This window comes from Zonotrichia albicollis, chromosome 5 (genome assembly GCF_047830755.1).
Source record: "Zonotrichia albicollis isolate bZonAlb1 chromosome 5, bZonAlb1.hap1, whole genome shotgun sequence".
Classification (NCBI taxonomy): domain Eukaryota; kingdom Metazoa; phylum Chordata; class Aves; order Passeriformes; family Passerellidae; genus Zonotrichia; species Zonotrichia albicollis.
Window position 1 is genome coordinate 43,996,011 of NC_133823.1, and position 23,210 is coordinate 44,019,220.

The 23,210-nt window shown below is 44.8% G+C and overlaps 3 protein-coding genes across 13 annotated transcripts in view; 1 reads left to right on the plus strand and 2 right to left on the minus strand.

Annotated features, from left to right (window-relative positions):
- Positions 1–9,097, plus strand: part of FRYL (FRY like transcription coactivator) — a 159,742-nt gene extending 150,645 nt beyond the window's left edge. For 8 of the 11 annotated variants that reach the window (XM_074541522.1, XM_074541521.1, XM_074541523.1 and 5 more), the window contains 5 exons: positions 1,035–1,103; positions 4,391–4,408; positions 5,374–5,484; positions 6,843–7,039; positions 7,488–9,097. In XM_074541522.1, coding sequence (XP_074397623.1) covers positions 1,035–1,103; positions 4,391–4,408; positions 5,374–5,484; positions 6,843–7,039; positions 7,488–7,746 — 654 coding nt within the window. In that variant the 3' untranslated portion in view covers positions 7,747–9,097. The remainder of the gene's footprint in view (positions 1–1,034; positions 1,104–4,390; positions 4,409–5,373; positions 5,485–6,842; positions 7,040–7,487) is intronic. The other 3 variants (XM_074541524.1, XM_074541518.1, XM_026795289.2) reach the window with 1 other exon arrangement.
- Positions 9,077–14,382, minus strand: ZAR1 (zygote arrest 1). Its single transcript, XM_014269157.3, has 4 exons — positions 13,207–14,382; positions 13,031–13,123; positions 12,882–12,956; positions 9,077–12,798 (listed from the first exon to the last, which is right to left on the minus strand). Exons 1-4 carry the CDS (start codon positions 14,179–14,181, stop codon positions 12,655–12,657), a joined length of 1,287 nt encoding a protein of 428 aa, XP_014124632.2. The 5' UTR covers positions 14,182–14,382; the 3' UTR covers positions 9,077–12,654.
- A 149-nt stretch (positions 14,383–14,531) lies between these two features.
- SLC10A4 (solute carrier family 10 member 4) lies at positions 14,532–17,270 on the minus strand. The gene is made up of 3 exons (XM_074541527.1): positions 16,560–17,270; positions 15,935–16,145; positions 14,532–15,266 (listed from the first exon to the last, which is right to left on the minus strand). Exons 1-3 carry the CDS (start codon positions 16,943–16,945, stop codon positions 14,751–14,753), a joined length of 1,113 nt encoding a protein of 370 aa, XP_074397628.1. The 5' UTR covers positions 16,946–17,270; the 3' UTR covers positions 14,532–14,750.
- Between the last annotated feature and the right edge of the window lie 5,940 nt (positions 17,271–23,210).

A 23,210-nucleotide genomic window follows, 5' to 3' on the forward strand; every position in this document is an offset into this window, starting at 1 on the left:
ACATTTTTCTTTTTCTTGCATCAGACAAAGGTTAGAAAAAGGTCACCAAGATTCCCTCTGAGATTCAAGATACCGAACACAAGCAGTATGCTAAATTATTCTTCCTTGAATGTATAGAGGCTATTCTTCATTTCAGATGATATTATACACCTTATCTCAACAAGATGCATTCCCATTTCAGTAATAACCATGCTTGCAGTTGTTGGCACTGTACAGAAAAACTTATCAATTGGGTGATCAGGTTGTATTGTCCAAAGAGAACATATTTTATTTTATAAATGCTTTACAGTAACACAGAAATTCACAGGAATGACAGTACACATGGAGGTTATTTTTTGAGAAATTTGCATGGTTGGTTAAAGGCAGAAAAAGAGACTGCCCACTGAAATTAATAAACTTTTTGTCTGATATAGGAAGTGAAGTGAAGTGCAGCCCTGAGTGGAACGTGCAGGTTTGCATTGTGTAATGCAAGAATACTTTATCTCCTTGGCTTGTATGAACTGGAGGTGATGCTCAACTCCCACTGGAGAATTTGGGTTATTTCATTCCATCTTGTAAACCTGCACTTACACAGGAGAGCTCTATTTCCTTCTGTTTCTCAAGTAGTCCCAAGAAATGTAACAGGCTTATTCTCTTAAGGGGAATGAGAATTAATATGAATTAGTTCTATATTTTAAAGGCTGATAAATCACATTAGTGTAAAAGTTGTGCAGAAAGTAAAGAGAGAAATATTTCTGCTTCCACCCTCTCATAGATTTTCCTGTAATAGTATCAGTTCAATCATGGGTTAGTATTTATGCTGAAATGTACTATCTCCATCTTGGGTAATGAAGGCCACAGGAAATAAAAGTTACAAAGTGATCTATCAGAGTGGATATCATCACTGCAAACATCATTGGTAAACAATTAATTTCATAGCACAATTTCTTACGTTATCCAAGAATGTACAAGACAAAGTGTCTTAAGCAGTTTTAGCACAGTCTTCAGTTTGCTGTGTCAGAAGATGATTAATCTTGTTTATATTTATTTTGCAGTGGCTGGAAGACTGCAAAAGGACATTTGGTACTGATGATGGTATTCATGGCACTAACACAGATGCCCAGGTAAGTGTATGTCATTTGTGAGTCTCAGGATATGAGACTAAAAATCATCTTTATTGCACAAAAAATCCAATATTTGTAGAGATATTAAAAATTTATGAAAAGCTTTTCAGTTATCATCCTATCTTTTGGAAGCTCAGAGTCTCATGAAGTGGCAATAAAAATGGATCTTCTTAATAAAAGCTGGCAATCCATCTTGGGTTCTAGATTTAATAACAATGAGTAGATAAGCAGACTAGATACCATCTGTGTACCAGCAAGTCTGCTTTTCTGCTGCTGTTTCTAGAAGGAAAAAAGATTAAAATTCCGGTTATATGCTCAGATATATTGTCTACTCAAAAACTTAGAACTATGTAAGACCTTTCTGGAGCCAGTATTTGAGTGAGAGGTAACAGGGAGTAAAGTAGCAGTATAGCAAAAAGCTCATTAAACACTTCTGTCAAAATATCATCTGACAATAGGTTAAGTAACCATTAATATTAGTTGAATATTTTGTATGTATTTGCATGGCACTCATCCATGTTTAATATTACTAATTGCTATAGTAAGTGATAGCTTTTCCCAAAGTGGACTAGGATTGAGGTTTTGTTTAAAATAGAATAGCTGTATAATATTGATACAGTTAAAAAAGCAAATCCAAAACCCAACACTAGTAGGTACAAGAGGTCTGCCATCTGAAGTACTGTGGTAAGGACAGTGAAAGATGTAAGAAAAAACTGCAGGTAGCAGATGAACTTAACCTTTTCACAATCACAAAAATCTCAAATCCAAACTGAAAAAGGAAGAATTTTATTTCTTTTATTCAGTTCAACCATTCATGGATGCACTTGGTGTGGTTTCTGCTGCTGAAGATGTAGTCTTCACCAACAGAAATGTTTACTGTATCTTTGGACTATTTCTTCTTTTGTAGAGTTTTCTTTCGTTGTTCTTCATATATATCCACATATGTGTTTGGGGCTTTTTAATGCAATCACAAAATGTACCTGCATTTTTACAGTAGTAAAATGTGATACTATATATTAATTTTTATACTGCATTGAAGTTGCACATTAAAAAAAACCAAACAAGTGAATAAGCTTAGGTAATACAAAACTGGCAAATAATTTGCTACTATTTGCAAGGACTTTTTATCTTGCCTATGAACACATGCTTTAGTGTATTTTACACTAAGTATACATCTTTGCATACTGACTTTGTATATTTTAGAAATAGGTAACATTTACTATTACAATACAGTAAATGCTGTATATATGTTAATTAAAAAGCAGCATTTATGTATTTCAGTCCATACTTGTAATTTTCTTTACGTACACCAAGAAATTGTTCTAACATTTAGTTGTTAGAACAGAACCATTCTGACCATGAAGGTAAATGTTACTGTTCCTACTGGAGAAACCAAGAAATGGGAGACAAATAACATGCAGGCTTTCAGATAGCTTGTGCAGAGAAAATCCTTGATTTCTTGGCAAGGCAGTTTGGCCTATTCTTCCCCGTTTCTGTAGAGTTTGAAGATGGCCTCTGAATCACACTGATTATTATTTGTGGGGACGTCTTTTGATTTTGGTTTTTAATCCACCCTGCAAGGGTGCATGCTGGTAATTCTTCATAAGTCTTTGTAAATGGAGTGTGGGGCTACTAAGTCTGAGCAGTCAGCCAGTTAATGCTAAAAATGTGTAAGTGTTGTCTCGCTCAGAAAAACAGATATTTTTCATTCACTAACACAAATAAGATTTTCTTACTAATTTTTGGCACTGTGGTCCATACAGCTAAGGAACAGCGAGATTAATTCTGTTCCAGCTTGTGCATTGCCAGCAGACTTGCAAGTAAATCTAATCATTCAGTTCTTGCTATTAGTACATCTAAGCCTGAAAGAATGCATCTGGACTCTGGCTTGACTGTTTCTACAGGACAGGCAGGTAGAAAAATCAGATTATTTCTCAAGTAAGCATGTATGTGAAAGACACTGAAGCAGTACAAAGCCATTTTTAAAGGAAAACCTCTCCTGAATTTTTAAAAGGTAGCTATCAAGGTGTGTTTTGGGGAAAAGGGATTAATTATGGGTTACAGTATTAATGAGACTTGCCTTTAAGAACACTGGAACTTAATGATTAAAGTTATTAAATAGTCAATCCTACCATTTCTCAAAATCTGATTCTCTGTGCCTCATTAAAGTGATTAATCAAAGTCATGTTAGCTTCTGCAGTTCAAGATTTTATGTCTTCAATGTTGTGTTCTTCAATCAGAAATATGGTAATTGTGCTGAGTATATATTAGCACAGAGTGCAGAACAAAAACATGGAGTGTAACAAAACCATGCAGTGTTTATAACCTGGGAAGCACATAGTTTATAACTTACATAACACTGTGCACAACTGTGTGCTTAGTAAAGCTCAGCTGCTCCTGTCTATTGGGAGCCAGACATCCACTGACATTCCTTCTTTTGGCTCTCAGACATGTGGTGTGTAGGGTTGATGATGATGATGATGATGATGATGATGATGATGACAACCCCATGATTCCAATGGGGTTGTCCTGTGCAGGGTCAGGAGCTGGACTTCAGTGATCCTTGTGGGTCTCTTCCAGCTCAGGATATTCTGTGACTGTGTGATTTGGTTTGCCATGACCACTGTACATGCCTGAGTGCCATCAGTAGGCTCAGTGTTTTACAAAGCACAGGAGTGGGGAAGTTCACATCCCTAATCGGACACATACATTTTCTGACCTCTTCTCTCCCTATCCCTCCTCCCCAAATTTTTTTTCAGAAGTGGCTTGTAAAAACCAAGTGCAATTACAGTACAGAAATCTCTGAGAGGGATTTAGAATTGAGTTTAGCAAACCCAAGAATTTCTGAACTGATTCAGAATCCAAATTAACCTTTCATCTCCAATTTTAAAATGCATTGGTTTTGCTTAAACTATTGTGATACAGAACAAGAAGCTTTGTACAGATGTTCAGATCTAAGTGTCCTTGATTTTGATTACCTTAAATTTGTGCACCTTTCAGACTACACAATGTATAAAGAGCAGACAGGGTTGTAAGAGTGTTATTCATGCAGTGGGGTAACAAAGCCAGTACTTTTTATTTTTAGCTATAGCAGCAGCAACTAATTTTATGCCAAATTCAGCCTGGTAATTTTTTACATTCAGGCTATGTTTGGAGCATGTTACCTTGTATTTCTTCCTCTGTTTTACCTGGGACATCTTTTACCCGAATTAAAATTATTTCCTACACTAATTCTTGCTCTTTTTTCTTTCTTTGTATTTTTGTGACCTGCTCATCTTCTTGCTTAGCAAATGGAAATTCTAGCAGTAAGTGACAGTTCTTGATTTATCAAATACTTAACCATGCCAGTCACCAAACTGGTCTCTATCTGTCTTGTCCATTTGTGAAATAATGATGTCTTGTCCTAGACTTTTACAGAAATGCTGTGTGCTTCAGTTTTGCATCATCTAACCCATTAGACTGTTGGTCCTTTGTAGATAATAGGATCCTGTAGTTAGTAGAATGTTATAAAGATTATTCCATTAGCACTAGCTTTTGTGTCTGTATGTGAAGCAGTATTAACACTGTCTGCATTTCTGACTAGTGTTTTAGAGGCATAAAAATGGAAGCAAGACAGTGCATAAATTAATACTGCTATTTCATTTCCTTAAGAATATATCATGTGTTATTTTCTAAAGCAGAATAAGAGCTACCTTTTATAAAGAAAACATTATTCTTGCCTCCAGGAATGGAATTATTCTCTTCCTACTCTGTCAGGCAGTGTAAGCTAAGGGCCAGTTTATATACTGTGCTTACAATATAAATATTAATGGTTATAAAAGATCCTATACTTATGGACCACAACTGCTTCTTTTGGATATTAGATCTTGAATTTAAAACAGTAAAATATCAACAATAAAAGTAAGTGATCTATGAAACTCTTGGTTTTAAGACATGAAATCTTGAGATGTTCCAGACATTTCAAAATGCCTTTTGAATCACTTCACATCCCACTCCGCCCCCTTTCTTGGAAATGTAACTTATTATAAGGTGAACTTCAAATCTCAGTGAGAGGCTGCTTGTTAATCTAGAACTGAATGAAGCTTTCACCTGCTTTTCATTAGCTTACTGTATGTTAGCTTCTAAATATTTTTGGCATTTTCTTTAGTAGCCAAATTAACTACTTCTAATTTTGCACACTCTACTGAAGAAGTTGTGATTTATTGTCTCTTGCACTGGCTAGTAGGAGGTTTGCACTTCCTGAATGTAACAGTGTTGTTTACGTTTGTAGGAGCTGGAGTTGTGTCGGAGGCTATACAAGTTGCATTTCCAGTTGCTGCTTCTGTTCCAAGCCTATTGCAAACTCATCAGTCAAGTAAAAACAATCAAAAAAGAAGCAGAGGTAATGAAAACCATGCCATTCAGCTAGTAATTGTTGACATTTTAAAAGCAGACAATTTAAAACACATTTTGATAACATTTTCATCAGTGGGACATCCTTTTAGAAACTGGAAGAGGGTTCCAGCTGTTTTATAGCCAATTAATAAAATATTTAAGTAGAGATTACAGTAATTTTCTGAGATGTTCAATTATCTGTGTTGATTTTTGTACAGCTTGAAAGCTCTTTAAAAAAAGACAGGAACGTAGGGAGTCCAATGATGAGGATTTCAAGTATTTCAGTGGCACTCCTGGTGTATTCTAATCAAGCTACAATCAAGGCACATCAAGTCCACTCAGAAGAGTTGAGCCTTTCCATAGCCCTGGTGTTTCCTACAGCAAACACCACCATTTTGTACCAACTGATTATTTAACTCTGTCACTTCAGCCACCATTCAATTACTCAGCAACCTTAGTCCCCATCCTAAGCACAGTTAGTAGAACATAAGCACCTCTTATGCCTGATTTGTAGTTGTAGTAACTTCAGAAATAAGAAGTGTTTTTGAGCTGTGCACATGTGGTCCATATGTGATGTTGAGTTGTGTGCATTATGCTACTAATAATGCCTTCTGTAAGTTCTCCCCTGGGAACGCAATAAACAGGGGTAGCAGAAAAAAGAAGTAGCCTTGGTCTTGCTTGATATACTAGGGGAGGAACATGAAAATCCTGACTGAAAGTGTTTTGTTTATGAGTAGCTTCAGAAAAAACTCCATGTTCCTCACTTGAATTTCCAGATTTTTGTAGAGGCTGCAAATAAGTTTGGGTTTGAAGAACACTGTGGAAGGTTGGCATCACATCAGTCCCACTTCTCGCCTAAGTTAGTCAGATGCAGAACCATGTTCTGAGAAATGGCCTTGTGTTCTATTCATGCATTGCAGCTAAAGCCAAAGACATTATTATATACCCTGGCTGCACTACTGTTACTGTACTGGGTTACCATCTTCCAGATTTTTTCCTTTGTATTTAAGATGTCCTTGTAATGGCACCATTGCTGTCATACTTTTCTGAGAGGTAATTAATACCTTTCTGAAATGTTTTAATCTTCTCAGTTTCTTATTAAGTAATATAAGAAGAAAAGAATTTATTTTTTTTAATAAATTTTAAAATAACTAAGAGGGAAATTTCATCAGGGAAAGCCCAAATAATTGACTTGCAGGCTTGGGCCATTAACTGTATACTTAAGCATCCGCAGAAAATATTTGGGTGTTCTTTTTCTATTTCTCTTTATTGCACAGAGGATGAAAAATAAAAACCTGATCTTCTGAAAATTATTTTGGTTTGAAATACATTTAAACTAAAAGAGATAAATTATACTTGTTTTAGGTAATAAACATGTCTGAAGAACTTGCTCATTTGGAGAGCTGCCTGAAAGAGGCCGAGGCAGTGTCTGACAGTGGTATTGAAGAAATTGAAATTGCAGAGGCTGCCCAAGCTAGCACAGAAACAGCTATTCACTCCCTCATTGAAACCCTGAGAAACAAGGAGTTTGTGTCAGCTGTGGCACAGGTCAAGGCTTTCAGGTAAGTTTTTAAGGATTGCTTTCAGATCTCGAGTTTCTTAACAGACATTTTTAAATTAAAAACAGGGATTAGTACTATTCCTTTTTTATAATTTCAGTTCTTGTTAGATGTCCTTGTTGAAAAGGACAAGTGCTGTTGCTTCATTACAAGTTTTGGGGTTTTCTTTTCAGTAATTTAAGAAGTAAAAAGCAATTTTAGTAGTACTTATTTAGAATTTATATCTGAAAAATTATACTGTTATTTACCAGGACTCTGTGGAAGAAACTTGCCTCTAGCATTTTTCTGTCTTTTGTTCAAATATCTGCTTAAAAGTATTTTAACTTTTGATTTTTAAATCCAAATTCCATGTTATTTTCCCTTGCATTTTCCTGTCTTCTGTTCAAATGTCTTTTAAAAGAACATTTAAACTTTTTTTTGTAACATTTAAATCCAAACTGTATGTTTACAGATCTATTTGGCCCCACGACATCTTTGGCAGCTCTGAAGATGACCCAGTTCAAACGTTGCTGCACATCTATTTCCGTCATCAGACCCTTGGCCAGACTGGCAGCTTTGCAGTAGTGGGCTCCAACCAGGACATGTCTGAGGCCAGCTCAAAGCTGATGGAACTTAATCTAGAAATCCGAGAGTCTCTCCGCATGGTGCAATCCTGTCAGCTTCTAGGGAAGATCAAAACAGGAATAAATCTTGTGACCACTGGATTCTGAACAGCTGTCATTTAGAAAAGAACTGATCATGAAGATACTTCAGACTATTATTGAGCACCTTTCACAAAAAAACAAAAACAAACCTCCAGCAATCCTGACAAGCAACACACTTTTATCACAGCAAGAAACTGTTTCATCACAAGTAAAACCCTGAAAAGTGAAGTGAACATCCTTCTTGACTGCTCTTTCTACACAGCAGCCTGTGTGGCAGTAGTATTTTTTTATTAAATTTATGTATAAAAACTACATGAAAAGGGCTTAAACACAATGCATACATATGCATTATTTTCTGTTGTAACAGAACCATAAAGGATGTTTGCAAAAACAGCCTCTAGAGGTTGGATCAATATCGCAGGTGGGATGAGGCTAAAATCAAGGCTGGTTTATTTTGGCTGAAGACCTGCAAGGCTTCCTGGCTTTCCAGCAGTAAAAGCATCAGCTTAACACCTAATGAGACACTTTGCAATGTCATGAAGAATGTGCAGTCAAACATGAGTAGAATGATATAGACTGCAAAAACCATTGACTTCTCAGTGTTTTATTTGCTTTTGTTGTCTGTTATAAGGAAATAACGTGTGTGAGTTAGAATGTATGGCTATGTGACAGTTGTTTTTTTGAAGGTATGGATGATTGTTAAATAAGGTCTCAGAGCATGCTTAAAAGAGCTGCAAGATTATTTTTGAAGAAATTTTATTTTATTAGATCTAATCCTCATAGTGTGTAAATGTTAGGACATTTAATAATATTTTAAACTGGGATTTCCCAGTGTTTCTAAAAGAAATAATATATCTGTTAACTTTATTGGAATGCTGCTCAGTTCTCTGACCAGTGCTTATGTTAAAATACTGATAACAACTAACCAAAAAGTAGCTGCCTGCAGAGACTTTAAAATGTATATTAAAGATATATGCTGCCCATCAGCAAATTCTCATTAGAAGTTAACTTATTTTATTCTGTATATATTCTAGAAACTGTATAGTGCAAAACCAGTATTTTTCATGTAAATTTGTGCAATGCACTGTTAAAACAGTAGGTGTATAAAGCTATGAGGCGAAGGGGGCATTCCCTCTTGGTAATCACATGCAGTACTTGCAGTCTGAGTAGCCTGCAGGGTTTGACGAGTTTGAAGGCATGTAGATGCATCTTCATGACTCAACTGAAGCCTAAGGAATTGGGACTACAGGAAAAAAAAAGACAAAAAAACCCAACTACCAAAACATGCAAACAGGCAATATACTCATAGTTCAGTGTCAAAATCTGTAGCATAAAACAAACTGGATTCTGTTGAAACCAATAGCATTTTGTAGGAAAAAAAAAAAAAAAAAAAAAAAAAAACCAGAAAAAAAAAGAATGTAGTCCCACAACTCCTGTGATTTGAAAGGAACACCCAGTATTTTTATATACATCTCTTACCCACTGTGATCTTTTTTAATGGGCTCTAATTCCAGAGTTTAGAATGTAGAATTGAAATTCTTAGCTCTGCCTTTTTTGGGGGAATTAGGCCCCACTAGAAATGTAATTATGCTGAAATGCATTAATTAAAGGCACTGTGCACGCTGTTGGACTGCTGACAGTAGTTATGTTATCCTAACAAGTTCTGTAACTGGTCAAGGCACATTCATATTCACTGTATTTTTTTTCCCCTGTCCCTGATAAAATTTAATTATTTTGATGGTTTTGTGGTACTGTAGATGGTGTTCTTAATTATTTAACAAGTATTTACAGGGGAGAGGTAGTTTTATTTAGGGGTGCATTACACTTTTATTTACATCATCTTTTACCAGCTTTTTTTGTAAAAATAAAAGACATTGTATCTCTCATTTTGTGTATTTTTACAAGCTAGAGTTTAAATACTTTAGCTAAAGAGATTAAACACTGACAACTGAGGCCTGGGTGCCCTGAAAACATTTTTTCCCTTTTATGTCCTGTCATTGCAGCAGCATTTTTCTAGGCATCGTCTGAAGCTGTTACTGGATTTCTCATGAAACTCAAACCTGAATTCATATATGTAATTCCTTATGTTACACATCTTCCTCCATTTAAAATGGCTAGTGGAACCTGCACTATTGAGCAGAATCATGTTAGATGACTGTCTTTTGATATTGCTTTAATTTCATTAAGCTTTTCAAACATGACTCATCTACTGCATGAGCTGTCACCCTGCATTACATGGTGCCAGGCCTGTGCTCAATCCAAAGCTGTGGTAAAGCTGTGTAGAAACAAAACATGAAACAGCCCCTGTAAGATGCAGCAAATACAGCATTGACTGAGCTAACATTTGCAAAAGAATTTCTGTGAAAAAGCTGTACAGGGCAAGTTCAGGATAGCTTGGAATAACTGTCACCCTTCCACTTTGCATAATTACAGTAGGTCAGGAGGAACTTTCCTTCCTGCTGAGTCCAGGAACCAGTGCCCACCATCAGTGTGTGCTGTCATGGACATGGCATGGCAGTAAAGCTGAAAAATAGTTAGAGTACAGAATTGTACTTGGGCATCAAGCAGTGAAAGCACAGAACATATTTATGTAAGAGGGATGACATGTAGAGCTACTCTGGAACTGAGGAATGCTACAGGATTAAGGAAAGCCTGTTTAATATGGCTGCCCTCTGCACTGGACTCCTCCAAGCCACAGAGCCTTGCAGTAGCTGATGGAAGCAGGGGTGCCTCCTTGCTGCTACTCAGTTCACATCAGCTAAGCCTGTACTACATCTTATCATGCAAAACCAATGCTGCCTTGACTGTAGTTAGTGGGGATGACAGCCTTTAAGTGTTGCTAGATTTCACTTTGGGCTAGTACTGATAATCATGTAAGAGTCACCACATTCACAGCAAGTAATCCTCAAAGCCATGTTTTGTAAGGATGCCTATATAAATAGGAAGCATTCAGCTGCTGCCATTGCCATGGCTTCACACTGACATGGCACAGGGTTTCAGTTCTCTCACTCATTACCAAGGTGCACAGACTCATCACAGTCAGTTTCTCAATGCATGCATGGGGAACACACTACAGCCACAAGAATGGGGAAGGCAAAGAGGAAAACATTGAAAAACATCCTTGGAGGGGAATATGCTCAGAAATAAAGACATCCCAGATCACAGCTGCCACTGCAAAATGAGGCAGTGGGGCCAGGGGGCTGCAGAGGGCCCCAGGGGCATTCCTCAAGCTGGAGGCTTGCCACTGCTCATCACAGTAACAACAGGTGAGTACAAGGCATGTGCATCTACAACAGAACCCTGCCCAGCTGCAGGGCAGCTTTCCAAATTGAATTGGCTGTGAAAGTCTGAGTGAGCTGGTAAATTAAAAAAAAAAAACTTGTTTCCTTTTACTGTGATACATGGAAAAACAGTTCAGGTAGAAGCCTGAAATAGAACCATGCTTTTCTCTGGAAGTAGATCTACTTCCCAGAATGCCTCACACTGCTATAATAATGAATGCAGCAAGAATAAATAAAATTACTTTGCAATAAATTGACACTGAGGCATTAAGCCTACTGCAGCAGGTTCAAGGGGCATATTGAAATAAGGCAGGAATTTACAGCAAGATGAGTGAAGCATATAGAAATAACACTCACTGCCACTTACAGAAACTGGCACTGAAGCTGTTGTACAGCATGGACTCAGACTGATTCTCTCTTTAGCATTTAACAGAATGGTCTCTCAAGTAAGCTGGATATAGATGTAGAAAAGTTTGCTACAGCAAATATTAAAAAAAAAATCACTCTTTTGAAAGAGAAGTTATCTTGAGAGTTCTGCAAAAGGCTTGGTGACTATGCCAAATTTAAAAATTAACAGTGCCAGTAGCATTCTCAGAAAAGCAGGTCTTCATCTGAGTTGTTCCAGCTTCACAGCTAAAAGGTAGACTGGGGCAGTGGTGTAGGTTTTGCTAGCTTGTGAACCTGCTCAGATGGTGATGCTGTACATTGGTCACAGAGCCAGCTTGTAACACTTGCCTGAAGCATGGTGTTCCTATAGACAGCACCACCACCCCACAGAGAGCATCATCTGCAAGTAACCAGTGCTGCTTCTGCCATTACTGCCAAACACAACAGCACAATCCCTAGCTGCAACCCCAGAGGAGTGTGGCAGTGTCAGTCCTTCTGATGGCAGGCATCTAAACTGTAATTAAATCAAACTCCTCAAGTATAACCCACCAAGTGCACTGCTCTTGCACTTCACCTGCAGGTTGAAAAGGAAGCCAAGCAAATGCAGTATTATTGCATCTTGCTCCTCTGAAGTGTCACTTCTCTCTGTAACCTTGTGTGAGATGAGCAATACATTTACCAAGAGACCTCACCATAACATCAGTGACTCCACTCCTCAGCACTTTGTGAGAACCATCCCTGAAAAGCTTTCACTTTAACTTACAGACAAAAACACCAACTTAGCTAAATGCAGGCCAGTAGCAGTAGAAGTGATTCAGTACTTACACAGCATTTCTCAATCATTTTCTAGTGATGAAGAACAGGTGCAGGATACTTTATATATTGAATAGAGGTGTGCAAAACAAGTGAATACTACTGGTGTTTTGTTCATCATGAAGGATGGTCTACCTACTGCAGATGTCAATTTGATGTTAACTTCAAGCATTTGATTAGTTCAAGAGCAGGAGCCATAACAGAAACCATTTCCACCTAGTCAGATGCTTCCAAGACCATCACCAATTTACAATATACCTCTAGGCTTGTTGCCCGTGCAAGTTACAGAATTTACAATATGCACCCTCTGAGCTGGACACAAACCCACCTGAGAATTGGAGTATGCTTTGCAATGCTTTTATTTTCATGCTTTCCTAGTTACATCTCACCAATTACCTTCAACAATACCATCAAAAACAACAACAAAAAAATCTGCTCTACTTGCAGTTTTCTTGAAGAGCCCTAAACAAAAACAAAGAACCCCATATCCCACTCAGATGATGTATTTGAAACTGAAAGTGCTATCGCAGGAGAGGCGTTTCCCTTTGCATCTCCCACAGAGGTCCTGGCGGTGGGGCCTCTTGGGATCCACGTGGCGCATCTTCACGGGGCAGGTGCACCGCGTCTGCTTGCAGCTCTGAGGGAGGGGAGAAGGCGGCGGTCAGCGCGGGCAGCCGGGCCCGGGAGAGGCCGGGCTCAGGGCAGGGCAGGGTCCCTTACCTGGCAGGTGATGTCCTCCACGCGGTACGGGTTGTAGGGCTTTTGGCAGGTCCGGCAGAACTGACGGAAATAGACCTGTGAGGAAGGCCGGGGTCAACAGGAGGGCGGCGGCGAGGAGCGCTCGCCGGGGCAATCCGAGCCGACCCTACCTTGTTGGTGCCCTGCACGCACCAGACGTAGGCGCTCTCCCAGCGGATGTTGCAGGCCTTGCAGTGGTAGTACCCGTACTTCTGCTCCAGGAACTGACGGGGAAAATGTTATTCGACGGTGCGGCCCCTCCCGGGCCTGCCCGGCCCCGTTCCGCTCCCCCGCGGCCGACACTCACCTGGAAGCGCAGGCGGATCTTGCCTGCCGACGCCTGCTGCTGCTTCTGGGGTGAGGCCGGGGATTCTGCCGGCTCTGCCGCCCCTGCCTGGGCTGACGGCTCTGCTGCCCCTGCCTGGGCTGACGGCTCTGCCAGGGCTGACGGCTCTGCCGCCCCTGCCTGGGCTGACAGCTCTGCCAGCTGCTCCTGGCTTGCCTCCGTCGCCGGCTCCGGGGGGGCGGCCGAGCGCTGCCCGAGTGGCTCGGCCCAGCGCTGCTCCAGCGGCTCGGCGCCAACCTCGGGGGGCTTCTCCCAGCTCGCCCTCACGGCAGCCGCCTCCGCCGCCCTCTGCTCCCTCAGAGCGGCCGGCTCTTCCTCGACGGCCGGCACCTTGTCCTGCTGCTGCGGCTGCCACTCCGGCTCCGGGCTCGGCTCCTCCAGGAAGGCGGTGAGTCTGCGGGACGCCACGGGCGAGTAGACGGCGATGGTGCGGGGGAAGCGCACGGCGCGGGTGTTGGTGGTGGCGGGGCTGCCCAGCTCCTGCTCTCGCTGCGCCTCACGGGGCTGCGGCGCGGCGGGGCCGGGGCGGCGGCGCAGCAGCGTGCGGCGCCCGAGCGAGCACTGCACCGAGGCATCCTGCCGCGGGTTCACCTGCACGCCCACCTCCTTGGTGTTGGCCTTGCGGAGCCGCGGCGTCAGGTTGGGGTTGACCTGGGACAGGATGGCCTTCAGCTGCTCCCGCTGGTAGTTGTCGAAGTACTCGGCGGCCGCCTCCCCGTAGCCCGAGTAGTAGCTGCTGCTGCCCCGCGGGCGCCAGTCACTCGCCGCCCCTCCTCTGCCCTTGGGCGGTGGGTAGCGGTAGGAGTAGGGGTGGTAGGTGGTGTAGAGGTAGCTCGCCATCGCTTCCTCGGCCATCGCACCGGACCCGGGGCAACCCCCGGACAGTGGCCTTAAATACCCCCGGGGCGGGGCCCGGCTCCCCTGGCCTCTCACCATCCCCACCTGGTGCGCGGCCCTGGGCCATCCCCCACCCCCCTCACAGCTCCCCAGCTGAAACAGGTAGCGCGGCTATTAACTGCTTCCGAGGGAGTAAACAGGGGAGAACACGGGTTTGGTTTGGCTTCGCCATGTATTTGTGGTGACAACAATGAGAACAATGCTTTACAGCAGATGGGAGGCACAGAGATACACATGCCACGTGGTTTTTCCTGTCATCTGAACTGACAGTGAGTTGGTGTTTACTCTGTAGAACCCTGTTTCTTCCTTCTACCCATTCCTGCTGCACTCAGCCAGGCAGCAGCTTTCTTGCATGAAGTTTTAGTTACTGGTTTGTGTTGCAGTGATGCTTGTTCTTTTTTTTCTTTTTTTTTTTTTTTTTTCTTCACATTTACTTTTGAGGAAGTAGAACTGTCATGGTAATAAACACATATCACCTTGTACAATGGGAGTAGCTGGAGAAACGATAGAGGCTGGGCAGCTCCACTTGCACAGCAGCGAGCACAGCCCCAGCCTGGTTGCAAGCACAACACACATTCACGTCTCTGGGAGTTACCTCTTTGTCCTGCCTAAAGCGCCGTCTGAGTCGGCTCCATCTGAATGGAGTTGTGCTCCTCTGTGGTTACTGTGCCATATGAAGTATCAGCTACCTCCTCTTCCTTCAGCTTCTTGTAGGAAATATCTGTGTCTTCCTCTTCACCAAGTGCATCTTGCTTGTAGCTGTCTTTTCCGTACATCTTGTATGCCAGCACAAACAGTCCCGCTTCTGCTGACTGGAAAAGCGCATAAAGCAAGGGAAACATGTACATGCTCCCTATGAGCTCCGGGGAGAAGGTGAGCTTTAGGATGGCGGTGCAGAGCTGGACGTTTTGGCACCCTGTTTCCAAAGATACTGTTCTCCTGCAGTGTGGGGGCATTTTAAAGACCGTGGCTAAGCCGTATCCCAGGGCGTACCCTGCCAGAGGCATCAGCACTGCAATGGCATAGACAGACGCAGGAATCTGTGCCAACAGGTCTGGGCCCAGCATGGTCCCAGTCAGGATGAACAGGACCACCAGAGTCACCAAGAGGGACCACAGGGAAATCTGGCAACAGATAGAGATATTGATAAACAACATGAGGGCTAATATTTTGAAAGGATAAGCACAGCAGTTAGAGGCTTGCTAAAGAATCTAAATGGCCCAACGTGTTTGCACTGCCCTTCCCAGGTTTGCTCCTGGCCTGGGATTTTGGTAGTGTTTGATCATATCTCAGGAAAGGAATGGGCTGAGGTCATCCTCCATCATTTTGCTTTGGGATGACTTGCTGAGAAACAAGAGTTGGGACTTGTGCCTCATTGTTCCTTTTTCAATGAAGCTAATTTAGTTGCACATTTTAAGGAAGTGTGGCTGTGCCTGCAGGTTGGTTTTGCCTGATCTGGGTGCAACAAGACTGGGGAGAAAGTAGGATGTCAGAGAAGGCCTCTGCTACAGGGTCCAGGATGCCTGCTGGGGCAGAGCACCACGCTGCCCTGCCTCCTGTGTGCTGCGATAGGGGGGGTCACCCGCCCTTTCTCTCCCTTTCTCTGTCCCATCGTTTTATTTCAGGACTAAAAGTCTTTGTATTTCACCTAAGTAGCTGAACGTGCTTGTGTGACACTAACACCAGTTTGGAGAGACCACAACGCTCGCTGCCATCGGCTCCCGGTCCCGGGTGCCGCCCGCTCCTTCCCCGCGGCGTGGCCGCCCCGCTCCGCTCCGGGCGCCGTGCCTACCTTGACCAGGAGGTCGGCGGCGCGGGGGTGCCGGTAGCGGATGAGCACCCCCAGGCCGATGGGCAGCAAGGTGCTGCCCAGCGTCAGGCTCACCGCCCCCAGGGGCAGCAGCTGCACCACGGCCGTGTTGATCCAGTGGCGGCTGTAGATCCAGAGGCAGAGGGGCATCAGGAAGAGGGCCAGCAGCGTGGAGGAGGCCGTCATGATAATGCTGCGCCGGGGGAACCAAAGAAATGCTCCATCACCCGCGCGCCCGGCCGGGGGGCGACCCTGGGAAGCTCCAACCCCCGCGGGAAGCGGCTTCTGCAGCCTGCCGGGCACTTCTCACGGCAAGAGCTCGCTCGCTCCCCTCTCCCCCCTCTCCATCCTCCACCCCCTTCCCTGCTCCGGCCAGGGCGCGGGCACACAAGCTTTTTAGGGAAGGAGGCAGGAAGCGTGTGTCGGGCTCTTGTAAGATCCTCCACGGCAGAGGCAGGAGAGCAGTGCTGGCGATTCCCAGCGCGCCGTGCCCACCCGCCCGTCCGTCCCGGCTCCACCGGCGGCAGATGCCCAGCGAGCCCTCCCCGCTTCCCGGGGCCGCCGCAGCCCCCGGCCGGCTAGGGGCGAGGGGCGGCGGGGCACCTACCTCAGATTCATATCGCCGTCGACGAGCACCGACATGAGGTTGGAGAGGTTGCCCCCGGGGCAGCAGCCGCACAGCAGTACAGCCACGGCCGCCACCTCGTCCAGGGCGAAGATGAGGGCGAGGAGGAAGGCCAGCAGCGGCATGGCCACGAACTGTCCCAGCAGTGCCAGCAGCAGCCCTACGGGCCGCCGGAGCTGCTGCCCCAGCTGCCCCAGCTCCACGGCGCAGCCCAGCCCCAGCATGGTCACGCAGAGCCCCAGCCCCACCAGCACGCTCAGGCCCTGGCTGAGGGAGCGGTCCCCGAAGGTCTCGCCGCCCCCCGCCAGGGATCCGCCGTCGGGGCCGGCGCCCCCCGCCGCCGCCGGGGGCTGCGCGGAGCTGGCCATGGGCTGCGCGGCCCCGGGAGCCCCGAGGAGAGCGCCGGCGGAGGGGAGGCCGTCAGTGCGGGACGCGGGGAGGTGTCGCCCCGGCGGGCGGCGGTGCCCGCATCCCTCCCCGGCTCCCTCGCAGCTCCGGGCGCTGCCGATGCGCAGCGGTCCCCGGCTCCTGTCTGCTGCGGCGCCGCCCGCGCGTCCCCGGACCCTCGCGGGGCCACCCCCGCCGTGGGCGGTGTCTCGCTGCCGCCTCGACGGCGGTCAGCGCCGGCCGCCAGCGCCGCCCGGGCCCGGCGGAGGGAAGCGCAGGCAGCGGCGGGTTCGCGGCCGCATCCTCCTCTCCGGTGCGACCCCCGGCAGCCTCTTCTGGAGCCAGCAGGGCCCGACCCTTCCAACGGAGGACCTGAGGTATCACAGGATTTACTTTGGCGTCGGCATTACCAAAAGGTCAATTAGCGTCGCAATGTCACGCGATGGGGGTGGGCAGCACTAGACCCCTCTGCCGAGGGATTGCCAAGCTCGTTCCCCCTCCAGGCAAGTTGCTATTGATATGAAGATTTTGGAATGTGTGAGGAAGGATGGAAAGCCTTTTCATGAAGTCGAGAAGGCACCACTTTCTGCTGGTGGGGACCCAGAAACTTGTCAGGAGAGGTGATACCTTTTAAAGGGTAGTCAGTACACGTGAAGGAAGTAAGCAAGCTCAGAGGCACACAAATATTCAAAGCAGGGTAAAACTCATAGTCTGTCACCCAAAAATCTCATCCAAGGGCAATTAAACTGCTTTCAGTCATAAAATTGTGCTTACAACATTTGTTTTTCATTTAATAATTGTGTGTCACTCTGTTCCTTCAGGAGTTAAGTGCTGTATAGAATGCTCAAATAGACTCGCAAGGGCAGGAGTTCCTGAGAGAGGAGGGCAGCGATACATTGTGACTCTCACTCTTGGCATTGCTATTGGCCTTGTCTTAGGAATGTGACTCTTTCCCTCCCTCACCCACGGGGTTTAGAGGGGTCACAGCCACCACTTCACATTACCATTCCTGTGTGAGGGTAGCTGACTCAGCACAGAGCATCCCCAGGGTCTCCCCCTTGGCTTCTGCACTCTGTGGCTCTATTTCTGCATGGGACATTTCGGGTCACAGCTGAAGGAGAGCACACTGCACGTAAGGAGACAGCCTGTGGGAGCTGCCCTGACTAGCTGCTTGCCTTAAGCTCCATCAAACAGCAAGTTTGGGTAAAATTTTAGTTTGTCCTGGGACTCAAGTAGAAATTATTGGTGGCTTGAAAGAAAACTGAATGGTTTGCTTATTAAACCTTTGGTTGTTTCGTGGGGCACAGGTGTTATAAGAAGTGCAAGCAGTATCTGGTGACAAAATCCTGGAAAAACAACTTTGCCAAAATGATGCAAAGTTCAATACTGTTCTGCCTGTGTTTGTTTCCTTGTCGTTAGCCTAAGAAGAGCTCAGATGAGAGCTCAGGGAAGATGAGTCATCTGAGCTGAACAACCAAATAGGATCCAGATTGCTTTCGTTCATTCATATTTTTGGCCTCCAGAGGAGGGGAGCTCAGGATCTGGTTGGCTTTTTGAGCCAACAGCATCCTCTGGATTTAATTTTCTGGTTTGCATACACAGAAGAGTGCTTGCAGTATATTTATTGTGGTTCATTAAGTCTTACCCCTGTTATATCTTATTTCATCTGTCATGTAGCCAATTCTTTGCTTTGCAACATGCAGGTCATTCGCTTATCATACCCTCCTTGGTCTGTAAGAAATGCCTGGGTGTTCCCTGTGCTGTGGCTGACCAGGGATCACTGTGGGCAGACCCAGGATGGATCCACTGTGTGAGCACAAGGGGGCTCTTATTGAGCAGGGCAGCACAGCCAGCCCTCCTGCTTTATCTCTGACTGCCACTCCCCAAACTCCCCGCTGCAGCAGGGCTGGCCACAGGAAGATATTTTTGTATCACAGTGTGTGGCACCTATGGTGCAGGCAGTTACAGGAGGAGTCCGGTATCCCTGGAAGCAGATGCAAGCTCTTTCAGAGCCCACCCAGTCAGCATAAACTTCAGTTTCAAGGGAAACTGAACTATAGTGGGAAAATGTCATGAATGCATTGCAACAAAACAAGACCTCTTGAGATTTTTGTTATAATTTAGCAGCTAAAATTTAAGTTGAACTCTTGGTTTAAACATGAGCATGCCTTCAGGGAAAGCCAAGTCTGAACCCAGCCAATCGGTTTTGTAAATTGTCCATCTACAAAGTACCTCCACTCCAAGTGGGCACCTGGAATATTTTCACATGAAGCATTTAGAATGAAAGAAACATTGTACCTGCTGCTGAGCATGGTTTTTGTCTCTAACTTGCTGCAGGCTTTTCTGATATGTCATAATGAAGGCACAGTCTGGAGTCTGGAGTGATGCTGAGTAGTTTTGCAGGATCTGGCTGTGAGGCAGCCAGCTCACACATAGTGAACACCTCAGTGTATCTACACCCATGGATAATTCCTTTCTGCTTTCTTTTGGGGAGGGCAGGAGAAAGGATACTGCCTACCCTACTATTACTGGAAACCACAAAGTGAATATTTGAGTATAAAAAGACTTGGCAAGTAAACTTGATCATAAATCATTCTCAATTATTCCTTGTTAGTACTTCTGTTGAAAAATGGGTAAAAGGACAAGAGTTAGCACGAACAAAGAAGAGGGAGGGAAAGGACCACTGAAATATGAACTTGTTGTAGTTTGTAACTTATATTAAAATATTGCCTTACAATAATCTTAGAAGAGGGTTGATTTCCACAGAAGAGCACTTGTTCTATAAGCCAGTCTGGAGAGGGAGAAGTCTCTCAAAACCAAGGAATTTTGTTTGCTCCTTTGTAACAGGATTTTTGTGCCTTCCCTTTATTTAACTAGAATCAAAGGTGAAAAAGAGAGGATAAATTTGTAAGGAATTCTGATAGTACTGTAAGGAATGAGCAAAGCAACCTTGCTGTTTACCCAGTGACTGCTTCAGCATAATGTTGCTTCTCCTGACAGAGATTAAAAGCATCTTGCATAGCCCAGGACTGCTGCAAAATTGCAGTCATTATGTCTATGCTTCCTCTTGGTGGCCCCCAAGGGAAGTCACTGTGGGTGTTGTCCTCTGAGCTGAATTTGGGGCAGCAAGAGGAGGTTTGGTGAGTGCCTGTCGCTCTGCAGGCTCTAAAGCCTCAAGCAACAAGGGTTGGTTTGCAAATCCCAAGTGAGTTAGGGATAAATCAGGGTCTTAATAGCCTAAATCCCGAACATGTGCACTTCAGGTGTGTGCATGCTGCAGTTATGAGCACTCCATAAAAGGAGCCAGTAGGGCTGGGTAAGAAAGCCAAGGGTGGTCACCCCCTTTTCCCTCTATTCCCATTTCAGCTCTGTATCCATGTCAGCTCCTCCCGCCCTGGCTCCCGCGCGCTGTGCCTGGCTCTGTGGGCAGTGGCGTCACCCTCCCGTAACTCACGCTCTGCCTCTCTGCAGCCCGTGCCAGCTGATTTGTGGAGCTGTGCTGGGTGTTTGCAGAGGAGAGGCCTCTGAAGGATAGTCCTGGAGGATGGAAAGCTTTCACTCAGCACCTTAAGCCAGTGTGCTACTAAAGATGCTGGGACAAAATACTGCTGTGAAAGTGATGTTCAGGTGAGACCTAGCAGGAGCAGTTTCTGATTTCCAGGGGATGTATAATTCCCTTCATTTCTACCTTACTTGCTATGTACCTAGGTTATGGATAGAAATAAAATTAAAGACTCAATAGGGAAATAATAATTTACCATGGGAAACAGAAAAGTCTTTGCTGTTGCCTTGAATTAAAATATTCCTTTGTCATGTATTGTGTGATCCTCTATATGCAGTTAAATGTAATTTTGTGGTAAACTCCATGAAATGCATAAGCTTGATCTTTATTTATAATGTAGATCCAGAGCACTGATTTTTGTGGCTTAGGAGAATTAGGAGTTGAAACCTAATTGTGCAGAGATATTGGTGCTTTTGCTTGTTCTTCCATGGTTATCTTTGTGCTGGGAAGGATGTGTCAGCTGTTCCTTTGCTGAACTAGGACCTGCCTCCCGATCTGTCTCTCAAGAGTGGCAGCACACAGGGGACTTGGCCTCTCTTGTCACTCCCACCCATAGCCCACCCTCAGGGAGCAAGCAACTGTCAGATCTTAGCAGACAAGTGACTTCATCCTTTTAAAAAAATTTATGTTGTTTGGGATGTTGTTATCTTGCTGTTATGTTGTCTGGTCACTAAACAGATAAGAAAATACATTTTGGAAATAAGGTGAAGCACTGAGATCTGTGCAATCAAGTTTTTCCCAAGAAACCTCCCCAGGCAGACACAGGCAGAAACTGCTTTGGTGAGGATATGCTGGCTGATCAACGTTGCTCCTGTCCCAAGCTGCTTGTGGGTCACACAGAGGCAGAGTGCAGTTGTACCATGGAGGTGGAGAAAACACAAGAGTTGTGGGTTTCCTGCTAGTTCATTGCTCCTGCAGATGTCTGTAGTGCAGAAGCACTAGGAGAGACCTGCCTTTCCTGCTTCCCAGGCTTTTCTGCTGCTGTTCAACATGGCACCTGGCCCCATTGCAGCACTGTTACATCTCATCCTGAGCTTGTTTATCTTCAAGTCTTCTCTGTCCTGTCCTTAGCAAGGTGCTGCTGCTCAATCCTGCTTGGTAAATCTCTGCAATAATCAGCATCTTTTATTCCATGGCCAGCATCCTCAACCTGTCCCAGGGTTTGAATTTCAGGGTGCAGAATATTAGATAAATGTCCCTTCCTCTCCTCTTCAGCAGCAGTCATTGCTGCGTCCCTGTCTCCTCTCAGAGATGAGATCCCATCAAATCATCCTTGCCTTCTCCTGGCTGAGGTGGCAAAGGCATCCAGGCACCCTCCTCTGCTGTGCTGTGTCTGCCTCTCCTCTCCTCTGCTGTCTTTGTAATTTTTCTGTTCATGGGAGTGCCATCCCCCTTTTCCCATGGGCTCTTCTTCCTAATGATGCTTGTTTCAGTCCAGTCCTGCTCTATTTATGCCTGCCTTGGGAGCAGTGCCCTCTACCAAGCAACTTAGAGCTTCTGAGATTGTATTAAATTGAAGTGGTGCGGAAGGGAAACAAGCATAAGCCTTGTTACCTGGCTGGGCAGTCTCCTTTGTGTCCCCTCTATACATTCATTCTCTGACCATATGGGAACAGAGCCTTTCACTGAAGCTCTGGGTTAGCAATAAAGCACAGAAATTATTTAACTCCTCCTGTTGCACTTGGTGTTCCCCCATGTTTATTTTTAAGATGTCTGAAACATTAATCAACAAGTAAGTGCACGATGCCTCAGGTCGCAGTGTTCCAGTACCTCATAATTCAAGCTAAGTGTATAAGGATGCGTGATCTGCCTTCTAAATGAAGAGGCCTTTTGCCAGCCATCCCATTAGAAAAGATCTTCTGGTCCGTGAAAAGAGATGAAATCAGGGAATCACTGAAGGATAATTTTGTAAATTGACTGCTGACAGTGAGTTGTTTAGGCAGTTGTATCCCTACAACTGTAAAACAATTACTAGCAGCAAGTTTTTTTTAAGCAAGTAAATGCCTTTGTGTGAGGTACCTTTACCCAGATTCAGATAAGAAAGGATTCTGCCTCATTCGCTATTCCCTTTTGTTGTCATTTGATCTTTTTCTGGAGTTGGAGTATTATCAGAATTAAAATGAAAAGTCATAATAAATGACCTGATGACTAATGCCTGCCTTGGTCCAGAAGAGCCAAAATTATCATCCTGCCCCATCAGATAGGGACAAGGAGGTGAGATGAGGATGACTGAAAGCACTGGATTCAGATTTAAAGTTCAGTGGTATTTTGCACTGCAGGCACAGGCTCTTACAGGCACGTGTTCGTAGGACTTGAGAACCAGGCATGTCTTGGATGTCAGAGCTCTGATTGACCCCCCCAAGAGCGTCACAAACAGCCTGCTCAGCACCTTCCCTGATGGTGTGGGGGCCACACTGCGGTGTGGGGGACCCTGATGGCTGTGGACATCGAGGCCAGAGAGCACAGTGACAATGGGATGTGCACAGCCTGGTAAGTGTTGGGGCTTCAGGATGGATGTGCAGTTGCAGCTCCAGGTCCAGCTGGGTTTACTTGGCATCCATCACCTGCTGAGGGTCCCAGCCCCCTTTTAATTTTCTATGTTTGAACCTGGGGTTAAGGGCATAAATCAAGAGAAGTAATGTGGAAGTAGATCACACAGATGTGGTTTTGTGCCTATATAACCT

Bases quoted from the DNA above. Each gene is read 5' to 3' on its own strand.
- ZAR1 (XM_014269157.3), bottom strand. From the start codon at position 14,181: ATGGTGAGAGGCCAGGGGAGCCGGGCCCCGCCCCGGGGGTATTTAAGG. The intron at 13,124-13,206 runs GTGAGTGTCGGC...TTTCCCCGTCAG, and splicing joins AGATCCGCCTGCGCTTCCAG to TTCCTGGAGCAGAAGTACGG. The intron at 12,957-13,030 runs GTAGGGTCGGCT...CCTTCCTCACAG, and splicing joins GCGTGCAGGGCACCAACAAG to GTCTATTTCCGTCAGTTCTG.
- SLC10A4 (XM_074541527.1), bottom strand. From the start codon at position 16,945: ATGGCCAGCTCCGCGCAGCCCCCGGCGGCGGCGGGGGGCGCCGGCCCC. The intron at 16,146-16,559 runs GTAGGTGCCCCG...CCCCCGGCGCAG, and splicing joins GACGGCGATATGAATCTGAG to CATTATCATGACGGCCTCCT. The intron at 15,267-15,934 runs GTAGGCACGGCG...ATCTGTTGCCAG, and splicing joins CCGCCGACCTCCTGGTCAAG to ATTTCCCTGTGGTCCCTCTT.